General features: G+C 37.2%; 1 protein-coding gene and 1 long non-coding RNA gene across 3 annotated transcripts; one reads left to right on the plus strand and one right to left on the minus strand.

Annotated features, from left to right (window-relative positions):
• The first annotated feature begins 4,202 nt into the window (after positions 1 to 4,202).
• LOC113276095 lies at positions 4,203 to 6,430 on the plus strand. 2 transcript variants are annotated; one of them, XR_003323966.1, is made up of 3 exons: positions 4,203 to 4,417; positions 5,742 to 5,883; positions 6,071 to 6,430. It is a non-coding gene; the product is annotated as an uncharacterized LOC113276095 (long non-coding RNA). The 2 variants fall into 2 exon arrangements; XR_003323965.1 differs by having other exon boundaries at positions 5,742 to 6,430.
• Positions 6,431 to 16,274: 9,844 nt separating this feature from the next.
• LOC113272774 lies at positions 16,275 to 18,199 on the minus strand. Its single transcript, XM_026522572.1, has 2 exons — positions 17,443 to 18,199; positions 16,275 to 16,981 (listed from the first exon to the last, which is right to left on the minus strand). The coding sequence occupies exons 1-2, from the start codon at positions 18,197 to 18,199 to the stop codon at positions 16,275 to 16,277; spliced, it is 1,464 nt and encodes a 487-aa protein (XP_026378357.1).
• Between the last annotated feature and the right edge of the window lie 4,576 nt (positions 18,200 to 22,775).

The following is a 22,775-nucleotide window of genomic DNA, read 5'->3' on the forward strand; positions in this document are numbered from 1 at the left end:
AAACAAGCTCTTTTGGAAAAATAGCTCGAAAAAGTGTTAAAGGAAACCAGATGAACTGATAAAGGCACCCATCATTTCAGATACGGGCACCCAACAAATGGATAGAGGCACCCTCTTCTTCTTCATTTGAAACAGATTCACATAATTTATGGGAGATATCAAAGATTTAAGGAAAAGATATCTTCTTGCCTATTATACAGGAAGTTTTCATATCTTGAAGTTAAAAGAGATAATATATTGATGAGTTTGTTTTTATTGAAAAGGAGAAAGAAAATCTGTGTTTTTAGTTATAAATAAAAAAAGATAATATCCCCAGGATTTTTTTCTAGCAAATAGAGGAAGATGTGTGATAAATCGAGAAATAAATTATTCCTGAGATATCTTTCATTAAAAGGAAGATCTGGTGGAGTTATGGAAGAATATTTTGAAAAGGTGTTTGAGTAATGGGTTGTTGTGTATAAATAGGGTGCTAATAGGACCAAACAGGCATCCGGAGAGGGGGGAGTTTTGGAAGAGCAAAATAGTTGCGTTTAATTTTTCTCCTTTTCTCTTCTTTGTAAACGCCATTTGAGCAATAAAAATAAATTTTGAGTGTGTTTTCATCATGAGAAGCTAAACCCCATCACTGGGACGACGGAGGAAGCCGAATTTCATACATGGTAAAATTATTTTACTCTCTATATGGCTTTTGCACTTATTTTAAATTGATTTATGATTTGAATTGGTTAGTTATTATTTTATTCGATGGGTCATGCTTGCTTAAATGTTTGATGTCCCATGCTTACGATTTATAATTAATGTTTTGAGAATCTACCTTGGCAAAAATAAGAGTTAGTATATTTTATTTATTGATCTATAATTGCCGAAGAATAAATAATTGAACCTTATGATATGAATTCGGTGAACTCCTAGTCCCAGTAACTCTCTCTTTTATTATTTTCATTAAACCCTTAAATTTAATCTTCACAAGTCTTAGAGTTCGAATCCTTATTTACAACAACGACAATTAAAAATCTCATCAGCGGCATGCCATTGGCACATGTGGCATGGTCGGCATGCCTTGGCGTGGTTTAGGAGGCAAAACTAGGATTTTGTCGTTGGGCCAAAGGTTACCATGCGTTGGTTGGTGACCTTGGACGGCTGAGATTTGCATCTAAGATGGAAGGGTGGCCGTTGATTGTCACACGCCTTCGTTTTGGCAGCCGTGAAGGGAAGGACGGCATGCCATTGACACATGTGGCATGGTCGGCATGCCTTGGCGTGGTTTAGGCGCGGCCAAACTAGGGTTTTGGCGTTGGGCCAAAGGTTACCATGCGTTGTTTGGCGACCTTGGACGGCTAAGATTTGCATCTAAGATGGGAGGGTGGATGTTGATCATCGCATTCCTTCGTTTTGGTAGCCGCAAAGGGAAGGCCAGCATGGTATGGCGTGGTAAGGTGGTTGGCATGCCATTGGAACATGTGGCATGTCATGCCTTGGCGCGGTTTGGCGTGGCCAAAACTAGGGTTTGGGCCAAAGGTTACCATGCGTTGTTTGGAGACCTTGGACGGCTAAGATTTGCATCTAAGATGGAAGGGTGGCTGTTGATCATCGCACGCCTTCGTTTTGGTAGCCGCATAGGGAAGGCCGACATGGTATAACGCAACAAGGTGGTTGGCATGCCATTGGCACATGTGGTGCGGCTGGCATGGTTGGCATGCCTTGGCGCGGAGTTGCGGCTGGCATGGCATGCCATTGGCACAGTGGTGGGGCTGGCATGGTTGGCATGCCTTGGCGCGGAGGTGCGGCTGGCATAGCATGCCATTGGCGCAGTGGTTCGGCTGGCATGGTTGGCATGCCTTGGCGCGGAGATGTGTCTGGCATGGTATTCCATTGGCACAGTGGTGTGGCTGGCATAGTTTGCATGCCTTGGCGCGGTGACGTGGATGGAATGGTCTACCATTGGCACATTGGTGCGGCTGGAATGGTTGGCATGCCTTGGCGCAGTAGCATGAGAATTAGGGTTTGACATAGATGATGTCAGTCAGTGTTAAGGGTTCTGCCATGGAACATAACCCATATAAAAAAAAAGTTACCCCGGTAATTCTTACGTAGGCATGCTGATTGATTCAATAAATGTGCTAATGGTCATAGTGACGTCATGTCAGATGTAGAGTTTTACGATTTTGACTCTAAGCTAAAAACCACCATCAATAGTTATATATCTGTATTGCTTATTTTTTGAGATTTGTTCATTGTTATCACTCTTTGGTGATTAGAACATATATCTCATATTTTCTCATAGGTTAAGCTCTTTCAATCTTGCAAAAGAGGAGTAAACTATTTTGAGAATGGCAGTTTTTGATCCCTCCATGATTATACTTTTTGTGAATACACTGCTACAGGATTTCGTAAGATTTTCTTTAGGGGTCGACTTACTTCCTTGATTGTGTCTCCACCAGTAAATTAGTGGTGAACTTTAATCTCTATGTTCGTACATGGCCAGAGAAGTTATAATTCTTATGTTGAGTCATATCACACTAATTGAAAATAGTTTGTGTTGATGTTTTTCTCACGAAAATATTGTATCTTAGTTTCTCTAATATTAAGATTGTTATTTTTAACTTATTTGTTCGTAACTGGCAAGAAGACAGAAAAATATTGGGTACAAATTTATTTTGTTCGTAACGGGAGAATAAATTTTAAGTCCAGGAAAATCCTTCTCTTGTGATTAGTGTAAAATTCGCGCTGTCGTTCTTTCGGGAATGACATAAATGGGGGAGAGTTCTTTTGAACTTGTACTTAATGGTAATATATTTATGGGAAGTGCTGATGTGGATTTGTAGGAGATGCTTGTGCCTTATGTCTCCTTGACGCAAACCGAGATTTCTTGGTTGAAATCGTCTAAACTAAAGGTTGGTATGTGTTCTCTAGTCTTGAAACTCTTTTGATTAATTCATGATTATCCTGATTTTTTCACCTTTTCCAATTTTGTTGAAAAAAAGAGGGAGAATTATTAAGTAGTATCTTATTACATTATATATGCCTTTACGGAGCATCATGTAAGGGGGAGTGAATTATTATCTATAGTTTTTACCTATTGTGTAAAAGTAATATGTATTGACTAAGGGGGAGAACATATCATCGTAGTATTGCTTCAAAATTCTGGTGCAATTGAATTTTGAGGAAGGTAACAATACTATGTTTCTGTATAACGACCAATGAGTAGAGCATGTTTACCTCATTCTACAAAATCTCTTTACGAATATTCTCATAAGTTGTTGTCGCTGCGATTTTTTTTTTTTTGCTAAGTCCAATGGTTTATTAAAGCTAAAAAAAACGTAATTACAAGAATTACAAGGATGGCTCAAGTCCCCCCACTCCCATAAACCAAAGGGGTGAAAAAATAACAGCAAAATAGCACTAAAAGCTCATAAAAAAATCTCCTAAACACAAATAAATAACAAAAAGAAAAATTCTAGGAAATTAAAAACGTTTGCACCCCTTATTTCCCACTCTAAAATTCCTCTTCTTAGGATGGAGAACTGAAAAAATTTCTGCTATAAGATCAGAGTTCCCATAAATATCCCTATACTCGTATTCATAAACATCATCATCTTATGCTTCATCCGAAGCATAATTACCTGGAACAAGTTTAATAGGAGTTGAAACTTTTTTGTTTGTTGAAACTCTTTCCATCAACTCCTTCTTTTTCTTAAAATAATCTTTTCTATAGGCTAGATTTCTAATGAAGTTAGTGTGAACCTCATCATTCTTGATATTACCTACCTCTTCAAGCTCCTCCTTGGTGAGAATATTGTCTTCCTTTTTTTCCCTTATGCCCTCTAATCTGTCAAGAAAAGCAGTCTTTTTTTCTGCCTCCACTACACTTGTTTCAATTGAATGCTCAACTGAACTTGTAGTATTCTCCAAAACCTTGCTATTCTTGTTTTTACTATCATCAGTAACCGTACCCATTCTTTTGAGATTTTAACTTCAGCTACTATACTAGCCACACCCAAATCAGCATCTTCCTCCTTAAAATTTCCAACACTTTGCTGAACTTCCTCTGCAACACCATGAAACTTTTCTTAGGGCTTTCAACCCTAGCCCAACCCATTATGGGTCCATTATATTACTTGGTTATTCCTTAGTGGAATAAGTGAGCCTAGATAGTAGATTCTCGGAGAAACATTAGATATTTTGAGCATGAGAACCACATGTAAGGCATGAGCAGCGGAGGGCCATTTTCGCCTTTTTCTGTCTTCTATAAGAATTTCAACAGAACTTCGTTTTCTTTTTTTTCTTTTTCCAAAAATCTATCTGCTTCTGTTTTCCACTCAAATGATCTTAAACAAAAAAAGAAATTATAGCTTTAAAAATTGAAATTCGAGTTCAACCCATCAACAGTTTGCGGCTGAATTTGTACTCTGCAAAGGTAGGGGGTTTTCTCACCCGAATTGGTTTACTCTTCAATTTGTGCAACTTGATTTCTAATCCCTAAATTTGATGAGTTTTTTTATAAAAGCATGTTTGTGACAAAATAAGAAATGGATTTCTGTTTCTTCATTTTAATCTGATTTCTGCTGTGAAATTGTTGAAGTGTTTATTATAAATCAATTTGAAAAACCTAATCAAAGTGGTGTGGTTGACACTTGCCCTAATCGAGTCTAGGAGTCATAATTTTGTGACACATTTGAACGAGTTTCTAAGAATTGCAAGAGTAGACGTTAGCTGATTCATTCTTGTAGTTTATGGGTTTTGCAGCTAGTCCTGAAGTGGGTACTTTTAGCTTTACAAATCAACTTTAGTGGCTGATTTATTATTTCACTACATGCGCACAACTTGTACCGGAAATCTTTGAAATGATTTTTCAATTTTCACTATGCATGAATTGGCGACTCTTTTGTTTGACCTCCTTGGCTATCCAACTCTTTTTTTTTAAACCTTCTTTGTTATCTTTGTTCAAATCATCACTTGCTTGTAAACTGATTTCTCTTATAAAAGAACTTTATTTGAAATTTGGATTCCTGGAAATGCTGTTTGTACTGTTTTGATGAGGCTTTCTAACACATGTATGGACCTTTTTATATCTTTCGATAATTTTTATGGCATAGTGGGCCTTCTCTATTTTCCAACGAAACAAACTTTACCGAATTGCGTCTCTTAATGAATTATGTACGAATTTTCGATTGGAAACTAACAAAACTGAAAATTTCAGAGAAATGCGATTTCTGTCCTGTTTTGGCGAGACATTTTTACATAGCTATTAACCTGTTTTCTGTTGTTCACAGTTTTTATGGGATAGAAGGCCTTCCCTAGTTTCCAACGAGACCAAATTTGTTGTATTTCATTCCTTAACGAAGTCTATACAAATTTGTGAATATAGGGACTCGAACTGAAATTTCTCGAACATCTTGTATTTTTGGTTTTCAACTGTACACATTGTCGTTTTAAATTAGTATCTGATATTTTTCAACACAACCTTATTTATTCACATTTTTGTGGGCAGTGTCATCATCTACTTTGGTTAGTAATTAATGTTTTCTTTTATGAACGAATGTCTTGAATCTTAACATTTGAAAGGTGCTGGCAAGTTCTTTCACACTTATGCTGTGTTCTTGTGTTTTGTAAAATCTAATTTACAAATCATTTGCAATTGCTTCCAATGCTTTATAAGTGTACGCATTGAGTTATGGGTTTGCGAGGTTTTTCATAACCTGTTTCGTGGATGTTTTCCTTGCGATTAATGTGTTTGATAGGAAACTAGAGAGCTCTACTATCGGATCGTCAGGTCTTAATTGGCACCTCATCTACGGATGGCAACCCGGAAGATCGTTTGTTTGATAACGGTGGATGGTATCGGACTACCCTGACAACGGCGTTTGCCAAAGAAATAGTAGAGTAACTTATCTGTATTTGCAGCATCGAATTTTTAGCTATCGACTGATTACTTAAAACGTTACATTTTGTAAATTATTTTGCTGCTGCTCTTTCCTATGCCTTAATATTTTTATGTCAACATTTCGTACTAAACCGTTATATCCCCTACTGAGTTGTGGCTCACTCCTTTTAGTTTTGTTTTCCACAGAGTACGAGCGGAGCTTGCAGCAGTAAGCCGGGCAGAGCTTACAGCAAGCTTTAATGCGTTGAAAGTTAGTATTTTGTTGTTCATAATATGTATATCACGGGGATAAATCTGGGATAGTCTTATGTTGCACATGATCCATACTTCTGATATATTTTATTGTACATAAAAATGTGGGGATCTTGTCTTGTTGGGTAGTTTCAAATCGGTGTTAATCTATTTTTGTCGCATTTTGCTTGGTATGTATACGCAGTATAGTCTCGTGCTAAGTCTGACATGGGTATATGAGACTCCTTTTGTTGTCATGTATATAAAACTGTACTAGCAGGTCTCTTTTTATATATACTACTTTCTTTAGATTTCTGTTGAGTGTGTTTTTAAGTTCATGTTCATTTATCTTGTCAAAATGTTCTGTGTACTCAATCCTATTCAAGTGTACAAAGTCAGACAATGTTTAAAACTTTGTTTAACCCCTTTTAAATTCCTTTAGCATACTTGTTTCATTCTTGTGCAAAATCCAGTATTAAGAAATTATAAGCATTAATATCTTTCTGATCTCGTCTGACCAACAGCAAGGAATTTTCATTTTTGTCGTCTGACTTGTAATGCATTATAGCCTGTCTTTCGGAATGGACGTCCGGTTTTAGACGGTAGTTTTATTAAGAAGTAAAATTCACTTTTCTGTTTAGTTAAGAAAGCTTAGATTTGGACACATGAATTATTAAGTGTGCATACTCGTCTTTTTTATGCAATCCGTTTTAATAAATGTAATTATATCCAGTGTATAGCTTGCGGGAACTCATTTGGAGACTCTTTTGAATATGACTGTGTGTTCATGATTCTTTTAAGAAGCTTAGTGGCTCTTCACTGGCTCGATGTATTCTTTTTTCTAGCCTAGCCTTTTGTTTTCATTTTGTATGATGCATTAAGCTTGAAATATCTATGGGCATATTATTACGCACCTGACAAAGATAGAAATGTTTTAATTTCTCTTATTAATTTTGAAACTTAATTCTACAGTTGTCTCTGTACTTAAAATTCTCATGTGTGATATATCATTTTGGTCATACTGGTGATACCAAGATGTCTAGAATTCCTGTTTTAAAATGAAAATGAAATTGGCGTATATTATATTTTTCCTTCTTTCGTTTTTATTTCCGAGTGGCATGGCCAGGGTTTGTCCTTGCTGGACGGGTTGAAACCCAACCCGTTAGAGGGAAATTATCTGGTCTGGTACAGTTGGTAATCAGAGCAATGGTTCCGACTTACAGGGACTATGTTTTGTTTTCTTACTTGATGAAATGATAGATTTTCTTTCAAAGTTCTATTTACTTCAATTGTTGAAATATTATAGTAATATGTTGATGACTCCCATTTGAATCTGTTTCAGTTTGTGAAAAGCATTTCCTTCCGCTCATACTAACTTATCATGTTTTGTTATGCAACTCTGAATTTGAAATATGATGGTTAAAGCTTTTACTGAAAATTTTTGTTTAGAGTTTGATAGTTTTGTTGTTTGAAAGAGCCCATGTTCCGATTTAACGAGGCTGTGTTGTTTTTCTTGTTTGAGTAAGTCATTTGATTTGGTCATTTTATCTTGGGGTATTGGGGAAAGCAGAAACCGTGATATACATATTAATGTGCGATGCCTCCAAGGGTCCTGAAGCTTAAGGTGTCGCTTCATCGAGAAATGGAAAAGTCAAAAATCTTGCTGTTACAAAAATGATGAAAGCAAGTTGTGAGCAATTTGCAGAATCCGTACAAACCATGGCTTTATTGGGAACCGGAACCAGTCGCGGCCTAGTAATGCTATAGACTTAAAGAAATTCAGGAAAGTGGTTGGTGAGAGAGCGTTCCATGGTACTGAAGAACCTGTAGAAGCTGAAAAGTGGTTTAAAGGGTATAAAAAAGGAGTTTGACGCACATTTAGTGGCCGAGGAAGATAAAATACGCTTTGCTACATATATGTTTTAGGGTAATGCGGAAGATTGGTGGGAATCCGAAAAGCGAATGGGAAACGAAACAAATACGTCATGGGTTCAGTTTGAAAAGTTGTTTCTTGACAAGAATTTTCCTCCTACAATCCGATCGTGTGCTGAATTTGCTACCTTGAAGCATGGGACCATGACGGTTACTCAGTTAGAAAAGAAATTTAATGAACTCCAACATCACGGAAAACATCTTGTCGAGACCTCGAAATTGAAGGCTCGCAAACTAGAAAATGCATTGAAGCCAGGAATCCGTGCCCCGAGTGGTTCCTCTACAACATCCAACTTATAAGAAAGTTCTGGGAGCCGCATTAGCTATTGAAGCTAACTGGATAAAAGCACAGAAGGAAAGGGAAGAAAGTGAGCCGAAAAGGAAGAAGAATAACGGCGATTCATCCTCTCAACAGAAACGTCCTCGTTTTGATTCTGAAAACACCACCAGCAAAGACAAAGTGAAGGGTTGTTTCCGATATGGAGAAGGTCATCTAATCAAAGATTTTCCAGTCCCAGCATCGCCGAAGCCGCAATACGTGAATCAACCCCAACAACCGAATGTACCGAAACAGAATCTTTACGCTAGGAAGCCTTACAAACCACGTACCAGTGCGCCACCCTTCCATCCAAGAAAACCAAATGATCAAGGAAAGCTAAACCATATTTCAGAGGTTAAGGAGGAAGCAGAAAATGCCATAATCGACGGTAACTTCTTAATTCATAGTTCCCGCGTTAACTTGTTATTCGATACCCGTGTTACTCATCCGTTCACTAATATGATCATATCGTTTCGTTTATTTTTGAATTTGGGGGACCAAATTCTTTTTTTTAGTCGGTAATGGTGTAACACCATGAAACTTTTCTTAGGGATTTCTAGTCTACTGAAGAGCTTGGAGGAACTTCGTCAACAAAAGGTATGTGAAGACTAAAACTTATCTATCACTCACAAGTCTATTCTATTCCATCTTCTAAAGAGACTAAATCGTATAGCTATATAGACTTTTACATCATACACAATTGAAATTGCGAGCCGAGTTTATCTCGTTTATATTTCTCAAAATATGTGTTGGAAGCTTTTAGATTTATCTTAAACTTCATCATCTACTTGACGAGTTTAGTTGTAGACAATTTATTTGTTGGAACCTAAATATTAAGTCAAGATGATCATGTGAAAATTACCTTGAACATCTTACATGATTTGTGTGAGACATCATTTGATGTTAACTTGGGAAGTTTCGTATTGATCGATTAATCACTTGAAACTTACTTGACGCTAGTGGTGTGTGTAAGATTACCATTGTTGTCTTGTAAGGATGTTTAGAGTTTGGAACTACTACCAATGTATGGAAATAACATAGGTTGTATACTTTGTATGCCAACAGTGAAGCTCTAGTTTAGGTCCGGAACTCGTGTTTGTGAACTATGTTAATTTGCGAACGGATATACCTGTGAAAAGGTCCAAAACTGTACTTCGCGTATTCTGTTTGCGAACAGCTAGACAAGGCTAACCCCGAAACTGTGGTTCGCGTACTCTGTTTGCGAGCGGAACGACAAGGCCAAAGTCCGGAACAGTGGTTCGCGTACTCTGTTTGCGAGCGGAACGACAAGGCCAAAGTCCGGAACAGTGGTTCGCTTACTCTGTTTACGAACACAGTGGTAAGTTTCTAAAATCAGTAAGTATGACTTTTCATACTCATGAACTTAGGTTCGTTTGCGAACTAAAGTCCCTGGAACTTTCTAAAATGCGGGGGTACAACAACCACACCCAACAATTGGTTTGGAAATCTGAGAGGACTTACTCAAATATACTTTCTAGAGAATCAACTAGACAGTCAGACTCAATCTAGAGAAAAATATATACGAAAGTTTATATCTCTAACTCTCAGTTCAATCTGCAATCAGCAAATACAAATTTGTGAGCCTGATTGAATATAAGAGGAGTAAACTTGAACGGTACCAAAGATCAATGTTTAAGGATCAATCAATTTCAATCAACAACCAAAGTTTGGATTTCCTAATTAATCGATACAACGCACAACCTGTGATATTTCAATTATATAACAAAATATAATGCGGAAAAGAAATAACACAGACACCAGAATTTCGTTAACGAGGAAACCGCAAATGCAGAAAAACCCCGTGACCTAGTCCAACTTTGAATACCACACTGTATTAAGCCGCTAAAGACACTAGCCTACTACCAATGAACTTCGGATTGGACTGTAGTTGAACCCTAATCAATCTCACACCGATTCAAGGTACAGTTGCCCTTACGTCTCTAATCCCAGCAGGATACTACGCACTTGATTTCCTTAGATGATCTCACCCACAACCAAGAGTTGCTATGACCCAAAGTCGAAGACTTGATAAACAAATCTATGTCACACAGAAAAGTCTATAGAATGAATAAATCTTTCTCCCACATAAATACCCAAGAGTTTTTGTTCCGTCTTTTGATAAAAATCAAGATGAACAGGAACCAATTGATAAGCCGGTCTTATATTCCCGAAGAACAACCTAGTATTGTCAATCACCTCACAATAATCTTAATCGACTAGCGAAACAAGATATTGTGGAATCACAAACGATGAGACGAAGATGTTTGTGATTACTTTTTATCTTGCCTATCGAGGATATTAATCTCGAGCCAATTATTCTAATTGTACTCAAACACGATAGAAACACCAAGATAAGATCATGCAACTACAGAGAAAATAGTTGGGTCTGGATTCACAATCCCAATGAAGTCTTCAAGTCGTTAACCTACGGGGTCTCGAGAGAAACATAAGGTTAAAGGAGAATCGACTCTAGTTCCGCAACTAGTAACACACAGAAGTTTGGAGATTAGGTTTCCCAGTTGCTAGAGTTCTCTTTTATATAGTTTTCAAATCAGGTTTGCAATCCAAGTTACCTTGGTAATAAAGCATTCAATATTCACCGTTAGATGAAAAACCTGATTCAACCAAGCTAGTATCTTTCAACCGTTAGATCGAACTTAGCTTGTTACACACAAATTAAATGTACCCTCATTTAGGTTTATGTAACCGTACCTAAACGTGTACACCATGTTGGCTCAACAATAGTTAACCGAAGTTAGCCATATGATCACTGTCATACCAACCTTGTTCATCTTAACCATAACTAGTTCAAATGACTCAAATGAAACTAGTTAAAGAGTTGTTAAATTGCTACATTCTCATAGAATTATACAAGAACACAATTGAAGCAAAATCGGTTTGATTCACTCGAATCGATTCATGAACATCATATCCATGGTTTGCAAAGATTGCATTCCTTATTTTATAAATGTTTAAGTTCATGAACATAACCAATTTTAGAACTTTAACCTTCAAGTATGTAAACGGGTACGCATACTTGAAATACCCGGAAAAAAATTGGTTTGCGCCAGTACGCAAATGGGTACGCGAACTTCCAATTCCAGCAGAAATATTCGGACATGAACCTTACGCTAGTACGCGAACGAGTGCGCATACTTAGGTTCCCGGATTTCTCAAGCCAACAGGTACGCATACTATGGTTCCCGGACATGGATTACATATGTGCAAGAGTACACAACATGACATATCCAATAATGGTTAAGTGTTCTAAACTCTTATTTAAATCATTGAAACTTTCTTAGAGGATGACAATAGCCGTTTTCACACACTATTAGCATCAAAGCAATTTTCAAGTTATTGAAATAATCATAACGGAACATTCCAAGTCCACACCAAATGATTGTATCACACAAACCATGTAAGATGTTACTCGACAATTTTCACATGATCATCTTTTGACTTGCATCAAGAATATAAGATGAACTTGGTCGAAGCGAAAGCTTGCCAACACATATTCCGAGAAATATGTAAGTGGGTTAAACTCAGCTCGAAATCTCAAATGTGTATAATAGAAAACTATATCGTAATACGACTTATGTCTCAATATAGGAGATATAGTAGAAATATACTTTCCAAGTGATAGACGAGTTTCAGTCTCCACATACCTTTTGTTGATGATGTTCCACATGCTCCCCTTAGTAGTTCTTCGTCTTCAAATGATGAACGCCGTGAAGTCTAAGGCTCAACTACATAATTTATGTCCTAGTCCGAGACATCTATAAGTAGACTAGAAATCAAGACTTATAGTTTTGATCACTAACATTGACAAACATGCTTGAGATAGCAACGCATGCGAGTTCGACCGAGCAGTGCTCTAACAATCTCCCCCTTTGTCAATTTTTGTTAGAGCATTGCTCGGTTGAACCCACCGAGCATTGGTATGTCAAATTTGATTGTCATATTTCAGTGAATCAAAACTCATGTTAAGAGTCACTTGATTATGTACTAGAGTTAAACTTCGTATAGGTTAGCTTGAAAGTATTAGGATATGAGACGTTACAAGTATTGCGAAGTCTTGAAGATGTGAAGAAGCAAGGAGCTACAACGACAACAATCATCCTTCCACTTGAGGTTAGTGATATTTGACTTGAACTGATCATTCCCTAACGTATCTTTCAAGTCGTGCATATTGAAAAGATAACTGTGAAGCATATATGAACTCTAGATAGACATAGTATTAAGGAATACAATACGAGGTTTATTGCTTAACCATTAAACTTTGCAGATAAGAAATCGCCATAATCATTTGAATGCTATTGTGATTATGTATGGGTATGAGGTGAGGATTTCATCCTAGGGAACAATGTTTACATGTGTTCTAAGGAAGTAAGTTCATTAACTTGTTTGTGAACCGAAAAGGAAATTGCCAGGAGTTATTGGTTTTGTTATTCATTGCATCTCTTATGAACAACTAATATGTGTGATAGAATATAACCGCTCACAACTTGTTGTGTTCTTGGTATAACTATTCACAAAGTCCTGACTTATGTATTGGTATAACTTTTATTAGTAAAACCAATTTTAAATAATCGCCTGTGGTATGATCGGATTATGTCTGACCTTGGGGAAAGGGAACCGATCCTAGTAAGGGAAAGGGAACCGATCATTGTAAGGGGTGCGGTACATCAAGGGGAACCGATCCTTGTATAGGGTGCAACAAGGTTTATAGCAGAAAGGAGAACCGATCCTATGGACATGTGCAACACATATAAGTTAGATACCATATATATGTGGGGAACCGATCCTGGTACCTAGTCAACCGAATCTTTGGGAAGGTAGTGTGACTATGCGTAGTACTCACATGGAGGTAGAGCCGAAACTTGTTTTGGTAGAACCGTTAAACCCATGATTGTGATTGAATGTTGGTTTGATCAATCACATAGTTCTTGAAAGTCAGATAAACCAATTCTAAACTTGTTTGGAAGTATGGCAAATCGGTTTCAAGGTTGTAAGTGTGAAAGAGAACTTACAAGGTAAAGATGTCGACAAACTTAAAACACGTGCTGTGAATGTTTATTTCTATAATTGTTCAAAGATATTCCTTAACGGTTAAGGGAAGAGAATCCCAGGATCGAAACATAAGTAAGTAAGTTAAGAATATTTTAATTAAGGATATTAATTTCATTTTATAGGGAAATTACAGAATTAGTAATGTGCATTTACTAATTAGATTTTCCGAGAGATTTCGATCGTTATTTTTGGACAGAGCATTTCCAGGAATTATGGAAACCGAATTTGTGCTTTAATGAATATCTTAAGAATATTTTAGGTTTTGGAAATTCCTTGGTGTCCAAACTTCCTTGTCTATAAATACATGAAGTTTTCCTTTCTAGCAAACTAATCATTTGTAACAACAGATTTACTCTTTTGTTGTTGTTACTGGTGGAGCCGCCTATCGGAGAGGAGAGTAATCTAATTACGTGAAATCTCTTATGGCCGCTCAGTTTAAAGTCTTCTTTGGGATTGAGAAGCTCTAGCGCGACCCGTTGGTGGGAAACTAGATAATTGCGGTTTATCTTTGTTTTCGATTGACTTGATTGACTAACGACGGTTGAAATCTGATTGCACCAAGTTTGTTTATTCTTGAGAATCTTCTCTTCTGATATAAGATTCACTCAAACTAGTTCAGAGTTTCGGCAGGGATCTTTAGACTGTTGTTAGTTCTAAAGACGATCTTGTGATAATCCATTGTTAACAGACTCCGTTCTGTGCGTGATTGATCACAAGAGATTCAAGTGATTGTGTGCAGGTTTTTATTGAAGATTTAAGAAGATTTGAAGACAAAGAAGATATTGAAGATCTTACTTGAGTTTTACAATCTTTGGTGTGCACAATACTTGTTTCGGTAAAAGAGGATCCAATTAATAATCGGTTTATCCTCGTGGTAGATTGGATTGATTAATTGAGTAGATCGGCATCAACACGGTTCTTCGGATTAAAGGTGTTGTTGGCTTAGTGATGACACCTCATTTCCAAATCCCCATTTTTTACTCAAAACAAAGATATAGGCTCCACTCATTTTCTCCCGTTTTAGCACCATGAGACCACCTTCTCTACCCTCGATGATTAACTCACTTTGGTGGGTCTCATATTGACTCTTCTGTTAACAAAAGAGAAATGTAGTTCTCCTCCTTCACATGCATGCTTAGTGGACCATATGCAACCAATTGGGCACTCAATTAATTACACCCAATGGTGCCAATAAACCTTGCCCGTAATGGTTCTCTGGTTGCACCTTAAGTCCTTTTTTTATAGGAAAATCTTAGGCCTAGAAAGGCACTAAGAAGCAGTACAAATGTGATGATAGGCAGCAGCTGTGGATGAATCACACAGCCTACCAGTATTGTTCTTATAAAGTAGAGCTAATTCAAAAGTTTCCATGTTTTGACTACGGGTAACAATGCTTAGGTTTAATAGAACAAAAGATATGGGATTTATGACCATATTTCTACTAGTGTCTTCTTGACTATGTCTTCTTTCATAGTAATTGAGATGAAATCTTCCTTGGGCAGCTTCTTTGTAGAGGAACTTGAATCGGTCTAGAATATCCATTGATTCAGCAGATATTGCAATGTTTGTGTGTTGTATCTCTTTGGCCCACTGGAAAGCTAGATTTGCGCCTCCTGTGAGTCCTCCTTCTCCATGGTGTCCTGGATGTCTTCTAGATCCAATGGTGTTTCCTGCAAAATCTATCATAGTTAAAGCAATATGATAAACAGAGTCCTCAGAATCTTGTATAGTGCAGATACTGATATGTTTCCCAAATCCTGTGTTTGTATTCCAAGTATAATGAGCATTAGCTTGTTGCATATCAGTGGCAACTTACTCTGGTAATAGAGGGAAGTTGTTCATGATATGATTTGGCATTGCATAAATTCTATTATGGGTGCACAACTGTTGCTTTATTCTGAGAGTGATCACTCCCACATTAGGTTGAATTTGTTTAAATATAAGATCACATCTAGCTTTCCAAATGTACCAACAAGTGGTTGCATAGATGCTTCTATTAGAGTTTCCTAGATGAAACCAGGAGTTCATCCAGTCAATGAAGATTGTATTGTTATCAAAGAGAGCATGGGAGGTGCCAAGAATTTCCTGCCAAACTAAAGTAGCAGTAGTGCAATTTAGGAACATGCGAGACATGGTTTCTTCTTCCCCACTATTGCAGACAGTGCATATAGGATTGATGTAATGAAGTATGCTAGCTGTCTTGGCATTTGTGGGAAGAATTCCATGTGCACACTTTCAGATGAAGATTTTAATGACTGGTGCCACTTCCATGTTTCAAATGGCTTCCCAATTTCCAGTTGGGACATAATTTCTGTAGATATAATCAATTTTGGCCTTGTAAAGATCCTTGACAGAGAAAGCTCATGTGTCATTAAAGTTCCAAATTATTCTGTCTTCTAAATTTGGGTGTGTTTGAAGATACATAATAACAGGAGCTTCTTCCATGCTAAAGATGTTAGAGATTTGAATTTCATCCCAGTTTCCATCTGGAAGAATCAAAGATTCTAGCTTATTGAGGGCAGTGGTGAGGTTTTTAAAGTCTAGTTTTAGAATTTGGAATCCATAAGTATTCCCAAATTTGTATTCTTCTGCCATTTCCAATCCTCCAGGAGCGGTGCTGTTGTATGTTGCTTATACCTTCTAGAATTCCTTTCCATATCCAAGAATCCCCATCCTTGGATTTAGTATCTATGCCGAGAACATTTCCGGCATCCATAAGCTTATACCATAAAGAATCTTTGTCCTGCTCTAGTCTCCATCCAATTTTTGTTATCATGGAGCTGTTAAATAACTCCATATTCATGAATCCTAGACCCCTCAGAGATTTTGGCTTGCAGATGTTGTCCATGCCTTTGGGTAATAACCAGAAGGATTTTCTATATTCTTACCCCAGAAGAAATCTCTCTGCAGATTATTAATGTCTTTGCAAGTTTTCTTAGGAACTTTGAAGCAATTCATTTGGTGAATGCGGGCTGAGGAGGTTACAGATTTGATGATTACTTCTCTGTTGGCAGGGTTAAGAGAAGTATGTTTCCAACCAGTTAGCCTTAGCTTAAATTTTTCTACTCCAGGTTTGAAAGAATTGATTTTGCTTCTATGAGTGAAGAGTGGCGATCTTAAGTATTTATCATCAAGCTGAAGGACTTGAACTCCCATTGAATGGCTAATTTGAGGAATTAGCTCAGGATTAGTGTTTTTGCTGAAGAAGATTCCAGATTTATGAAAATTGATGAGCTGACCAGAAGTACTTCCAAATGTCTGCAATAGTTGCATGATGTTTTGTGCTTCTATAGTATTTGCTTTGTAGAAGATCATGCAGTCATCTGCAAATAGGAGGTGACTGATAGAGGGTGCTGCTTTGCATATCTTCATCCCATGAATAAGGCCTATCTCCTCAGTATGCAATAAATTTCTTAAGAGGGATTCCATACAGAATAGAAAAAGGTAAGGAGATAGAGGATCACCTTGTCTAAGGCCACTAGAGGGTTTGAAGAATGTATCAGGAGATCCATTGATGAGAGCAGCTGAGGTTGTGGTTGAGATGCATTAATAGATCTTGTTGCACCATAGATCATCAAAGCCAATTTTCTTCATAATTGTCATTAAGAAGTCCCAGTCCACTGTGTAAAAGGCCTTTGCCATATCAATTTTTATACCCATAGAGCCAGTGTTGCCTTTTTTTCCTCTTTTTGATCTCATAGTGTGTATAATTTCATGAGCAGTAGTATATTATCATAAATTTGCCTCCCAGAGATGAAAGCAGATTGGTAAGGGGATATGATTTTGTTAAGAAAGGGTTTCATTCTTTGGGCTAGAAGTTTTGAAATGATTTTGTAGGTAGTGTTACAAAGACTGATAGGTCTGAAGTGGCTAGGGGAGGTAGGGTTATCTACCTTGGTAACGAGGGCTATGAAGGTAGCATTCATCTCTTTTAGCAAGTGACCAGAGAGGAAGAAGTGTTGAACCATTGAAACAATATCATTACCTATAATATCCCAGTTGATTTTAAAGAAATTTGGTGGGAATCCATCTGGACCTGGAGCTTTGTCATTTGCCATACTAAATAAGATAGCTTTTATTTCTTCAGGTTCTGGCTTTCTGTTAAGGGTGATATTATCTTCAACAGCTATGGTTGAGGGGATGAGATTAATTATTTCAGAAGAGGAATTGGTAATTTCAGCTGTAGCCATATGTGAAAAATGATTGGTAAAGCAGTCTTTAACCTCCTGATGTTCAGTGATCCAAATACCTTCTTTAGTTTGAATAGTTTCAATTTTATTCCTCCTTGCTCTAATTTTTGTGGCTCTGTGGAAGTAACTTGTGTTTTGATCACCCAGCTTGATAAGTTGGTCCCTGCTCTTAGTTTTCCAGAATTTCTCTTCAATATCATGCCAGTTTTTTAGTTGCTTTCTAGCATCAGCTAGGGCTTGTCCTCTGTCAGCTCTGAAATAGTAAGTGTGTAACCAAGTTAAGTGTTGTTTGCATTCTTCAATGTTGGTTTTGATATTTCCATAAAATTCCTTGTTCTGTACTCTGATTTGTAATTTGATGTCTTTAAGTTTCCTAGCAATGGAGAAGGCACTTGAACCTGGAGTGACCTTGTTCCAGCATTCAGCTATAATTTTCCTGCAGTCAGCATGATCTAACCAAGGTCCAAAATTTTTGAATGGTATCTTACCATTTTTCCAGTGAGGATTAAAATTTAACAGAATGGGCTGATGATCATACCCAATGGCTAGCATATTGGTGATAATAGTGTTTGGAAAATTATCCAGCCAACTATCATTTGCTAGCCTTCTATCCAATCTTTGCTCAGTTAGAGCATGGCCTTTTCTCTTGTTTTACCAAGTGAAGGGGCAGCAAGAGAAGCCAAGATCAATAAGATCTAAGTCTTGTATCTTTTAATTGAAGATTGAGGCTTCATTGGCATCAATTGGGTGAGTACTAAACTTTTCAGTATCATGGAGAATGAAGTTGAAATCTCCCATTACCAACCAAGGTAATCTATTGGAGATGACAGTCTGCTCAAGAGTTTTCCAAGATTTTAACTTGGATTGAGTATCAAAAGGATTACCATAATAACCTGTAAATAACCAAGAGGGGTTATTGAAAATTCTGATAATAACATTAATATGGTTTATAGAGCAATCTAAAATTTCTACATTTAGATTGTTTTTCCATAATAATGCCAATCCACCAGCAGTGCCACTTGCCCCTCCTGGATTAACATTCCAGAAATTGGTAACACCCAAGTCATGAAGAGTTTTCTTGAGTTTATCATGTTTTTGTCTAGTTTCAGACAAGAATATGATGTCATGTTCAATTTATTAAGCATGTAATTTAGGTATATTTTAGCATCCCTAATGCCCAATCCTTGGCAATTCCAAGCTAAGGAAGTGAAAAATTGCCAAAAATATGACACTGCTGGATACTTTGAGGAAAGTCTTCTAGTAATACTATCATAGTGCTTATGAGATGCAAATAACACATGGAAGATAGTATAAGCAAGATTTAATAAATGTCAGTAAAAGGTTAGGATGAGAATGTATACCCTTGTTCCAGCATCAGAGCAGTCCAAAGAGCCATTTGCCAAGTGATTGGAATGAGAACCCATCTGTTCCTGAATGGTGTCAGTCTGATCCTTGTATCTTTTTGCACTTGTCATGCCCTTGCTGGTAAATGTTGCATTTTCTTAATTTGGTGTGGCCTTCTTCCTCTTGGAATCAGCAAATTGTGTGGAGAAGGGACTGAGAGAGATGTCATCAAGATTCTCAAAGTTATGATCTTGTTTCTTAGCTTTCCAAGCAGCTTTTTTCTTCTTAGTTGCTTCAGCTTCCATATTTTCTTTGATATGAGCTAAGGTAGGGAGAGAGTGAGTGGGAAAGAACTTTGGTGTAGAGGTGACCGGGAAAAAATGCTCAGCAGCAACTAGATCATCAGCATCTAGATCAGCTGCAGTTGTGTTCTCATCATTTTTCCTCAAGTTGTTGTTGCTGTTTGAAGTGGTTCTAGCAACCGCTTTCCACTTTGGTAATTTTTTCTTGTACTGGCCAGATATCTTTTTTTCCAAGTCCAATCTTTTGTGTTTAATTTGACAGGCTAAGACATCTGGGTGAGGGGAGTCATGAACTTCAGTAGTAGGAGCCTGAGCTTCAGCAGAATGAGATTGATCTCCAAAAATGATATGATTGGTAGATGTAGATGCGATGTTTGCTATTGACTTTTCAAGCTCCAATCTCTTGGAAATTTTCATTTTTGCTTCAAACACAACAGCTGCATCTGCATCAGAGTAATGCATGTGAATAATAGCTTTTCCAGCTTGAACTAATTTTTGTTTGGGAGTTATAGATGCAGGTGCTGGTTGAGGGGTTGGTAAGTGGTGGAAATCAGCAGTTTTTTGATTTGGTGGTGTAGGGCAGGGAGGGCTTGGGTGGTCAAGAATTCTACAGACTTTGCAGAACTTGATGTCATTGAGAGCATAAGCACACTCTAACCAGTGAGAGAGGGTAGGAGTTTCATAGGCTTCTATTCCAAATTTGAGAGATCTGGTTACATTGATGGTAACTTTGACTTCCACATTTTTTCTCAAATCTGTCTCTACCATATGGTTTTTTTGAGCATTGAAATACACTAATTGGTTGAATGATATTTGGGATGTCTGTTATGTGAGTAGGAATCCTCTTAATTAGAAGCCAGATCATGACTTTAGAGAATAATTCTTCATCAATTAGCTCTGGACCTTTTGCAGGTACACCTACTAAAACCATCAACTTATCAAATACTCCTCTAGTGCCTCTATCTCTCAAAGTGTTGTAATCGTCTTCATTAGTGGTTCTGAGGATGTAGAAGTTTCTTCTTCTGTTCCATATTTCAACCTCAATTCTGCCAATCATCTCCCAGTGAGCATTGATGAAGTTGCTAACTCTGGATGTTTGGAAGCAGATATTACTACACAGTTTTCCAATGAAGCAACCTTTCCAATTCTGGACTTGTTTGGTTCTGATGTTCTCAGAATTAATAAAGACTTTGGGAAATAAATCCTCTGGAATAGTTAAGGTTGATAGACTGCCAACCTTTCCAATTCTTCTTCGGTTGCACCTTAAGGCCCGATAGACTGCCAATAGTAATGGATGCCCCTTAAAATTTTCTGATCTTCCAATAGTACATGCATGTAAAATGACCATTTTGCCCCTTAGACTTCCAAATTCTTGTTTTGCTCATAACTTCTTCATACGGACTCAGAATGACTTTGTTCTTTCGCCATTTACTTCGTCTTTTCGTCCTCTCTAAAACGACGACGAGAACTCCTAGGTTTGAACGAGTTTCTCTTGGTATTTGTCCCCTTCTCTACTTGTAGCTAGCTTCTTTTATTGCACAATTAAGTGCAATTTCACTTCTTTTTGGATGATTCACCTACTGAAAGACAATTAGAAAACAAACGTAATATATAATAATTTGCAAGAATACGAGCAATTACTAGCATGGAATTGACACCAAATATATGTGAAATATGCACTTATCAAATTCCCCCGCACTTGGCTTTTGCTAGTCCTCGAGCAAACTATCTAACCTAAAATAAAAAAAAAAACTGTCGTTGAGGACCCGGTTGCACTTAGCATGTGCAACAAGCCTTTAAAACCCTAGGTGTCCCTAGTGGACAAGTTATAGTCTCGTGAGGGCTTACGAGAAGTATACCCACAAAACCTACTCCAACTTCAAAGCGTTCCGGCGTCCCAAGCATCCAAAGAGCTATGAGTACATAGAGTTTCTGCATGCTAGTAATAAGAAGTTAGAAATGCCAAAGAACATATTCTCATACTTAAATGTTGAGTGAGAAATAATCACACCATAATGAGAGAACTCATGTTTGAGAGCGACCAATAAGCATTTCGCCTCGATTCTGCCTCACTTAAAATGATTTTATGATATTTGCACTCAATAAGACGGCTTTTTTATGGGTCTCAACAGTGTGTAGGTAGTAATGAAGAGATAAATCATATACACGTTGATTGGTGGGAAAGAAACCTTCCGAATTATTTCTGGAGACCCACAAAATCGTGGGAAATAAAAGACTTTTCTGATGATCTCTAAGAAAGGAAATCAACCACCATAGCAAGGATGAGAGTACTTAGCACCTTCACATCCAATCGGCAGTGACGAAAGCAGCACTCTCGCAGCATCCAATAGAAACGTCTTCGGCTCGTCTTCTTCATCTTCGGTCTTCGGTCTTCAATTATCGATGATAAATTATTGAACTTCATGGAACTTTGACAATTTATAACTCTTTTCCTCTAATTCTTTGTTGCTTGAAATTTCTGTATAGATTTTTTCTTCCTCGTGGCTTATTGATGAACCAAACCCTAAATGCAAATCTTTTTGTATTTTTGTAATATATATATATATATATATATTTTCCTTTTTTCTTCTTTTTTTTTTTTTTTGTAAAGATTGCAACTATAATAATTAAATAAATTTAACATGTCCATGAGAGAAGGGCTTTACCGCTTTGATCTTCACAACTTGTATTGTCTTCGTATCATAAACTTCAATAACTCTCATCTTTTGATTTTCTTTGTTCTTATAAATAAGTCTCCCACTTGGATATAGACTTATGCTCATTATATGTAAGTCTTCAACATGTGTATAAAAATCTGCTCATTGTATGTTGCTTCACTTGGATATGAAATTTGCTCTTCCTTGTATTGTTGCTTGTAAACCTTAAACGTCTTCAAATTTCTTGTAGATTTTGATGTCGCTCCTTTGTTGATGATGATGTATTTCTATGGACCTGTTGTTGGCGAGAGAGAGAATGGTGCTAACTGCAAATCAAACTACAAGAAGGTGGTTTTCATCTATAGACGTCACCCTCATGATTGACAAAATTAGCACTCAAGAGATCAAATAGTAGTGCTGAAAATGATGTGAAATTGGGTAGCTCACCGTTCTACCCGGAATTAACGTACGGTGACACACACTCAAAAATAAAGCTTTTTAGTCAACTAAAAAGAATTGAAGGTCTGGTGCCTCTGTTGATGTGAAAATAGGTAGTCTCCACTAATGATTGATCAACAACTCTAATAATGCATTCCCCCTGCACCTCATTTGCCACTGGCATGATTAAATCCATTATTTAACACTATAACAAGTAAGAAATCCGAAAGTAGTTCCCTAACACTTCCAAGTTCAGTTTATCGGTCAGAATCCTCTATGTAAACATAGCTAGAAATATGCTAGTGACTCTAAAATCTCTACAAGTTGGAGGTTTTTATGCAAATATTTACAAAAAATTTGAAAAAAAATTTGAAAAAAAATTTGAAA

This window comes from Papaver somniferum, chromosome 4 (assembly GCF_003573695.1).
Source record: "Papaver somniferum cultivar HN1 chromosome 4, ASM357369v1, whole genome shotgun sequence".
Taxonomy (NCBI): Eukaryota; Viridiplantae; Streptophyta; class Magnoliopsida; order Ranunculales; family Papaveraceae; genus Papaver; species Papaver somniferum.

What these genes read in the sequence shown, in the direction of transcription:
- LOC113272774 (XM_026522572.1), bottom strand. Translation starts at nt 18,199, where the DNA reads ATGCTAGCCATTGGGTATGATCATCAGCCCATTCTGTTAAATTTTAAT. An exon ending in AATCAACTGGGATATTATAG is followed by an intron (nt 16,982 to 17,442) that starts GTAATGATATTG and finishes CCACAACCTCAG; the next exon opens with CTGCTCTCATCAATGGATCT.